This window comes from Limulus polyphemus, unplaced genomic scaffold (genome assembly GCF_000517525.1).
Source record: "Limulus polyphemus unplaced genomic scaffold, Limulus_polyphemus-2.1.2 Scaffold2440, whole genome shotgun sequence".
In the NCBI taxonomy this organism is placed as follows: domain Eukaryota; kingdom Metazoa; phylum Arthropoda; class Merostomata; order Xiphosura; family Limulidae; genus Limulus; species Limulus polyphemus.
The window spans coordinates 58,537-67,018 of record NW_013668050.1 but is presented as its reverse complement, the minus strand read 5'-3'; the positions used below and the strand labels follow the sequence as shown (position 1 = coordinate 67,018).

At 30.3% G+C, this 8,482-nt stretch overlaps 1 protein-coding gene across 1 annotated transcript in view; it reads right to left on the bottom strand.

Annotated features, from left to right (window-relative positions):
* The window catches only part of LOC106466963 (heat shock 70 kDa protein 4-like), an 85,195-nt gene extending 76,819 nt beyond the window's left edge, over positions 1-8,376 (bottom strand). Inside the window, exons 1-2 of the mRNA XM_013927276.2 lie at positions 8,118-8,376; positions 3,045-3,243 (exon numbers count right to left, since the gene is read on the bottom strand). Of these exons, the coding sequence (XP_013782730.1) occupies positions 3,045-3,243; positions 8,118-8,224 (306 nt within the window). The 5' untranslated portion in view covers positions 8,225-8,376. The remainder of the gene's footprint in view (positions 1-3,044; positions 3,244-8,117) is intronic.
* Between the last annotated feature and the right edge of the window lie 106 nt (positions 8,377-8,482).

Below are 8,482 nucleotides of genomic sequence, written 5' to 3'. Positions count from 1 at the left end.
TTCTTAAAACGTAGAACAGTAAATAAAGAAGTAAAGCAAACAATTATATCTTCTGTTTCACCTTGTACTTAAACTTTTTAAAGGAACACCAGATATTTGTAATAATGCTATGTAAAATATAGAAGAAACAAATTGACTTTTCAAGACACCTACAACTTTCACAATACCATATTTAGTATTCTACAAAGGTTTGGGTGCAATATACCAAGCCGTTTTTGTACTAGACTGACAAGAGAATAATAAGGAGAATTATAAACAGGCCTTTTGAGTGGATCTTCTTTTCCTTGTAAGTCTGACATGTGTGCTTGTTTGTGCATTTTTATAAGTGTATAGCCTTAGCAGTCAATAGTAAAGGTTTTAAAGTGTTTGAACTGAATCTTTACTGTTTAACACTCTCCACACAGACTCAGTCAATTTGACCAACCACGTGACCTTTTTGTACACGTATAAAGTCTTTATAGATTTGATACTATCTTTGATAGTGTGTGTATATCTTCATGAAATTTGGCAGTCTTTCAGTAAACATTGCAAGCTTTTCACATACAGAAATCATATTTTTAGTGAAATATTTTTAATAAACTAAACAAAAAGATTTGTCCTTGAATATATCAAGGATTTGTTTCGAACAGTCCATGTGCAGTGATTTTCATTAACATTGAAAATACTTTTCTTCATCTCAAAAATCTGAAATTTCATTTGTGTAATCCCTTAAACCTCCTAAATACATTTCAAATGTTTGTTTTCAGTAAAACTTTATATTTTATCTGTTATTTTCTCTACCCTAATTCTATACAAGGTTGTTCAATTTGACTGACTTTGTAACCACCATTAAAAAAAACAAAATAAATATAAATTACCCCCTTTTCTTTCTAGAAAGACTTCAAATGTAGCTTGAAACTACATTCATTTATCCTAAATAGCTTTAAACTCGTAACAGTATATATCTATTTGAACCATGTCTAACTACTATTTGTGCCATTATAAGTTGTAAATCACTTGGGGAACATGCATCTCACGTTACACTATTGAATTACATTACCCAAGAGCTACTCTAAGCTGTTTGCATGCATGCCTTGTGAAATATATTTATTACATTATGATTATTGTTAATTTTACCTAATCTCTATTTTTACATTTTAATTACTTTTATAAAAATATATAAAGAATAAATATGAAAAACAAGCAACAAAGTACTTATCCGAGTATTCTTTTTTCTTTTGTTGTCAACTATCGATGACACTTAACCCTAATTTTTTATACTAATGGTAGTGGTACATTAAATAATTTTAATTCAATTAAATAATGCACCAAAGAACATAGATTAATAACATGTAAAAGCAGACAATTTCCTCTAACAATCACAATTTTTTTGGCTTTCTAACTATGCAACAAGAGCCATTATAGATTAATCCAAGCTAGCCATTGTAATCCCCATGGGAACCAAAGTTGTATTACAAGTGAAATTGACTATTCTGTGTTCAGAACACAATGTAATAGAATACATCAATTGATAAATGAAAACCTTGGCTTTCTATTGGTTACAGATAATGTTTAACTAAACGTAAGAGAGAACTATTAACAAATCCTGAAAGACAGGTGGGTGTGGCAGGAGGGGTCTGATTTTCTATTTGATAGCTCGGTAACCAAACAAAATTGAAAACTATGAAATTATGGTTTGTCTGAGCAATGACAATATTATAGCGAGTAATTTACATTGAATTTTGTACTTTTTTGACAGGTAATGAATAAAATGGAGAACAGAAGATACCTACAGAAAATGTGTAACATGTGTCACATTAGGAAAATTCAGGTTTTTTAAATATTGCCTTATAGAATTAAGAATTTAAAACTTATATACTATTAAAATATGGATAATTAGCTAAAGATTTTATGGTATACTAATTGGTATAACATAAACAAAAAGTAGTTTAATAACATTTTGAATGTAAGAAACTAAAACCTTGTGTCTTGCACAATAAAGGATACCCGTGGTGATAGGATTAAGATGCTTTTTTGCCTGAACGTTCTATTAGGGATTTGTGCAATTCCTTGTGATCCCTATTATGAACCACAATAGTGGTTCATGATATTTATAACTAAAGTCTGCTGGATGGTGTACAAATTACAAAGACCTACAAAAAACCACAGGATTTTAAAGTATAAAGTACAAAATCAGACTTCTGTAACTTAAAATAAATCACATTGTATGGATAACTATATAACCTTTCTTCCAGCAGGAATGTTTATGAATCTTTACAAAAGAAAGTAGAAAAGAAAACTGGTAAATATGAAAATAAACATAAAGCACTGTGTTAATTTTGTCACAGTAGGATTAATTATGAATCCATAATCATTTCACAAAGTTAAATTATAAAATCATCATATCTCGTGTGAGAATGTTAAATGCAACAGTCAATCTTATATCAATAGTTACTTCTAATCCCTACTATACTTGAGAAGACTTTATATTACAGTCATTATTATAGAAATAAAATATCAACTTCAATTAACCATAAAAAATAAGGCTATTAAAGCTTAAGAAATCAATAAAAACCCTATAACCGAAGCACTTTTGAAAGGTGGACCTTTCTTCTTCAGGGGCAAACTGGGAATTATGGTGTAATCGAATGAGTGATATATATAAAGGGAGTTTAGTGACTTAAGGTCATCTGGTTTTCCAGGAAATGTTTAGTCTATTTCTCTATGTACTGTTGTAAACATCTCATTTCCGGTACAATGTAGCCAATGGCAAGAGTGTATGTGAAAAGGTGTTAGGGATATTTTACTTTAGAAAGGGATAAATATATGTATATTTAAAACTATATTTAAGTGTTTAAGTAAAATAAAGGTGACACCTGGAGACTGATTGAAAATGATATGTTACGCTAATCAATTTATAAAAACAAGTATGGAAAATTATCTTAAATAAATAGACTTCTTGAACCTACATGTTTTTCTAACATCATGAAATCTTAAGAAAGCAATGTTTTATCTCCATAAAAATGCAAACACTTCTGTTGATAAGAAAAGGTCAAGTTTTTTACCTTGACACCAACATTGTTATTGTCCAGTTCACACAACTCATAAGGTAGGTAGGTCACTTCCCTCTGAACTGCCGGATCCCCCAACTTCCTACCAACAAGTCTTTTGAAACCAAAAACAGTGTTTTTCAGGTTGGTTACTTGCTTATTTTTAGCTGAAACACCTAGGTCACGGTTTTTTTCACCAAACGCCACATAGGATCTGACAAAACATACAATAATTTACTTATGTATAAATCTACAAATTTGACTAAGCTTCAAAAAGACAATCAGCAAGCCCAAACCTAGCTGTATATTAGGTTACTATGATCTAATATTTACAACTATAATGTGCAGATTGATGTACAGGTTATAGACATGCAAAGACATATGATTGCTAAACCTAATCCGTAATCTTTACACAGAATATAATTGAATATATATACCTAGCTGTATATCAGGTTACTATGATTTAATATTTACAACTATAACGTTATAGACACGAAAAGCACTACAAAATGATTTAAATCAACAGTAAAATTAACAGCAGCTATGCTATGTTTACATATACTTTTTGCTTTTATTGTGACGTATCTTATTACTATTCTTTTTTTGCAACAGTATGTCAGTGGTATTCATATAACTGAGTGCATATAATGTTGAACTAATATGAAGTACTCCAACAACAGGAAGAACATGTATAGTATTTGCTTAATTAAAGTTAACACAATTAGTGAACACTTGATCCTTAATGAGCCAATGAGAGCTTTATGATTTAGTTCTTGTCACTGGCAATAAACTACAAGCAGTTCCATGTAACAAGAAAAAAACAACAAACAAACAAATCCCTTCCTCTGGGTATTTGAAGTAAACAGCTACATTTTATTGATGATATTTATGAGATTTGGAATGATGGCTTAAAAAAATTAATTTGCTTTCATTTCCTAAACCAGGTCCAAAATAATATCCAATTACTTTTACATATGCTCTATCCTAGTGAATGCTTACAATTTCTAGACATTTCTATAGCTGTATTGAATGGTAGATAATATGTACAAAAATAAAAAACAACTGCAAAAAAGCATTATTTCTACATTACCTCTGTCCTCATCCATGGGTCATGATTTTTAGCCAATTAATGAGAACTTTCACATACTTGTAACAATCCTGATACCTTAGTAGACGAGAAGGTAGATCACTGGGAAATTTTTAAACCAAATTGTTATCCTGAAAAGACTGTTTGACAAAATTTCCTGGTTTTTCCAATACATGTCTGGATATTTTCTTACATTTCATTTAGCTCACTTGGCATTTAACTCTTTCAGCACGGGCTTGGTCCCTGGGACCAACCTCCTAATCATTTTGTGCTTGTTATAGTTTTCATGCTATAACTTTTAAATTAGTAAGCAACTGTTAACAAAATTTGGCAGATTATCAGTACACATTACAATGCTTTCCTATGCAAAATATCAAATTTTTTTATTAAGACTTAAGGTTTGTAAAGCAATGTTTTTCTCATGCCTTTTTTACTTTTCACATGTTGCCCATCTATCATGCAAAGTAATTTTCATTTTAAGATTAAAAATACTTTTATGCATCAGAAAATTTTCAAATTTCACAAGCAAAATCTTTATAACGTCCAGATAGTTATCAAACATTTCTTAAGAAAAAAACTTATTTTATCTGTCATTTTCAGTAATTAACCTCTGTACAGGTTTGGTAGATTTGACTGATCTCGCAAACACCATAAAAAATTAGGAAATAAATATAAATTATGCCTCTTTCATTCTAGAATGAACACAACTTATAACACGAAAATATAAATGTTTAGACTAAATAGCTTAAATCTCAAAACACTGTAGATTTATAAATATTTATTATTTTTTATTATATTGACCTTTCAGCCGTGCCTGGCTAACAATAAAGAAATTACAATGACACGGCTCACATGCACTCATGTTACTGTATCAAATAACAATAAACTGACCATTGGTCTGTACAAAGTCAAAGTTTTAGTACACTAGTATTTTGTAAAATAGTCACATTTCAATTATTATACATTATATATATGTATATAGATTATTATTTTGAAATAAGTTCTTAAAATTATTTTTCTCAAACATAGAACAGCAAATAAAGTAAAGCAAACTAATAACTAGAAAATCATAAATTACTACATCAGTACCATAGAATCCCACTATAATTTTTCAAGCTTAGTAACTGAGATGTATTTTAGTCTAAAAAAATATGAAATTTTGAGCAGACTAGACACACCCTACCCCCTTAAAATCTTGGTTCAAGAGAAAGAAATGGCTGAAAAAGCCACTAGGAGGGCATTCTGAACTTCCGATTGGTTATTCATGTCATATATATCACTAAGTATATATAAGGAAGCATTTCCAAAAATGGAATAGGGTGGGCAGGGTGCTACTGTGTTTAATTTATTACATGAGAAATATCTAAGCAAATTGAAAAAATAAGAGACTCTTATTTTCTAGCTTGTCAATATCGGTAATTTGAGTTTCTAATTTGTAAGAAACTATAGACTTAGTATTTTTGCTTCATAAACATCTAATCTGAACCAGTGCTGCATTCAACATATCACATGACACATAAAAATTGATGTTTATCTTTGTTTTTTAATATTTGTTTTTAAATTAAGAAATTGAGTAATATATAGTACTAAAATTTGAATTATAATCTACAGTTTGATACCAAATTTATTGACATAAGTTCATGGAATAGTAGTTCAACAAATGAGATGACATGGCCTTTTACCCGTGACTCGTCTTCAAAGGGTTAATTTACAATATCAATGTTTTTTGTAACAAGATACTTGTAGTAGTGGGGTAATTTTTTATTACAAGATGCTTGTAGTAGTGGGATGATTTTTTTACATTAACAATAATCTCAACCCTGAGCATTTGATACAAAATATTGTTACAGAATTTGATCATGTAGGTATAAATACTTGGTGGTATATAAAAAGATTAAAAACAGATAAAGCACCATACCCAAAGTTTTCCTCAGAGTTTTGAATGTCAATGATCAAATATTAAAACTTCTTTTTTTCACTGTTGGTATGTCAATACAAAGTGGGTAGTGTCTGACATTTAGAGTTGTTAATGTTACTACTATTTTTAAAGGGGTGATAAGAGTTGCCCTAGAAATTATGGGCCAGTTTGTCTTCTGTCATATGAAAAATTCTAGTCTAATATAAGAAGTTTTACAAAATCATTTAGTGAAATATGATATAAAAGAAAACTAACATGGATTCACCAAAGGAAAATTTTACCTTATTAATCTAACTTTTGTTGCTTGTTATCTGTACTATAGAAACAATGCACTTAGATTTTAAAAGCTCGATAAAGTGATATAGAGAAGATAAGCTAAGAATATCACAATGGTAGGGGCTGGGGAAACTACTTAATAAGACTGTAGATTAACTGGATGGAAGAAAGCAAAAGGTTATTACTGAGTTCAGTCAAACTGGACTCTTTTACTAGTTGAGTGTGTCAGAGGTCAGTTACTAGGCTTTTCACACAATTACTGAATTAAATGTTTGCTAATGGCCTTTAACTATTACAAAATGTCTTTAATTAATTGAAATGTTTGGCAAATATATGGTAAATGAACTTTAAGTTGGGTTATCATACTTTGGATCATATGTTTAATATAGATGGAAACCCACTGAACAATGTGACTGATAAAAAAAAGATCTTGGCAAAATAGTGGATGAGTAGCTCAAGCCACTGAAGCAGTGCTCTGATGCTAGTATCAAGCTGACAGTATTTCAGGATGTATTTATAGGCATATTAATTAGTTACAAGAGGTAATTATCTCTATACACAAATCCCCAGTTAGGCCTCACCTGGAATACTGTGTACAGTTTTAGTCTTGTTTACGAAAGAATACTGCCATATTTTAAAAAACTCACAGGGAAGTTACTACAACTACCATGATACAGGGGAGAGAAGTGTTGTCTTATTATTGAGAGATACCAAAATATATTTTCTGTTGAGAAATAAGATGATTTTATTGAAGTGTGTAAGATTATCTGGAAGACTGATAAGATAAAGGTATCTGAATTCTGAATACAAGTTTAAGAAGTGGAAAAGACTGGCTTGGCTACAATTAATACTGTTATATTTTTTAACAGGTTGAATGGCTTATGGAGGAAGTTGCCTTGGGCAGTGGTAGAGGCCAGCACCTAGCAGGTAGGCTGTGGTAGACATACAAATAACAAAAGAAACCTGTATCTCCACACTACCATTGAACAATAACATGTTACTTTTTGTTGATTCTCTATAAACTGAATTTTCCCCTCCATGTGACTATATTCAACAAAATATGTTAACTCTTCTCACATAAAGGCCTATGGTTTATTTTTATGCAGGAAAGTGTTAAATTTATTTTGGAATTAAATTTTCTGAACCAACATACTGTCATTACCACACTGCTGGCTCAACAGTAATTTTAACCATACACGACAAGTACAGTAAATGTCACAAACCTTTCAACTGGTGAAGACTCCAGGTGTATAAATTGAATATACCAGCCATGATGCGATGAGAGCTTTTTACAAGGTCAAGTTTCTAATTTCAATCAAGATAAAACTTGCATTTAATGCTTATTTTCCAGCATAAAATGCACCCTTAAAATTTATCAAAAATAAAGAGATAAAAATAATTATTTCGTTAAAAATATCTGAGCATTTTTTAATTGTTGAAGGGGCAAGTCAGTATTATAAAGAATTGAAAAAATAACATGGTGAAGCTGAAAGGTATGACAGTGACACTCTATGCTATAAGTATAATTCAATAATTGTAAGTTTAAACTTTAAGTTTTATTATTATTTACAAATATTCAAAAATAATTATTTCCTGGAAAATGAAAGAGTTGGTTTAAATTTTAATTTACGCGAGAATTAGTGGCTAAGGGCAGCCTTAAAGGACCGAATGGTCCTCTACTGTTCGCATGTTCTTTATGCTAACCCTAACTAGGAAAAGAACAGTTTAATTTCTAAAAGGACTAACACCGACTATATGTAAATTATTATAGTAATAAATCACGGTAGGCCTATTTTAATGTACTTACGGCGTGACACGCTGACTGTATTCGTTAGCTATTGTTTCAATCCCTCCTGCTCGAGCAACTGCTATAAAACAGTTCTCATTTCCAAAATCTATTCCAATAACAGACATGTTAAATTTTTCTAACAGCTTACACAAATATAGAACAAGTAAATTTAAGTAGTCGTGACTTCCTTCTGATAGAACTAAGCTAAATTAGTAGAAGTTCTAGAAAGTTCAATATCCATACATGGAACAAGTGTGTAGGCTAAAACGCCCCCTATACGTATAACCTGATTGTCTTTTGGTGCCACTTTTAAAATTAGCCTATTCGCAATGATAAATGCAAAATAATATAAACTAACTATTAGAAATTAAATTTGTTATGTA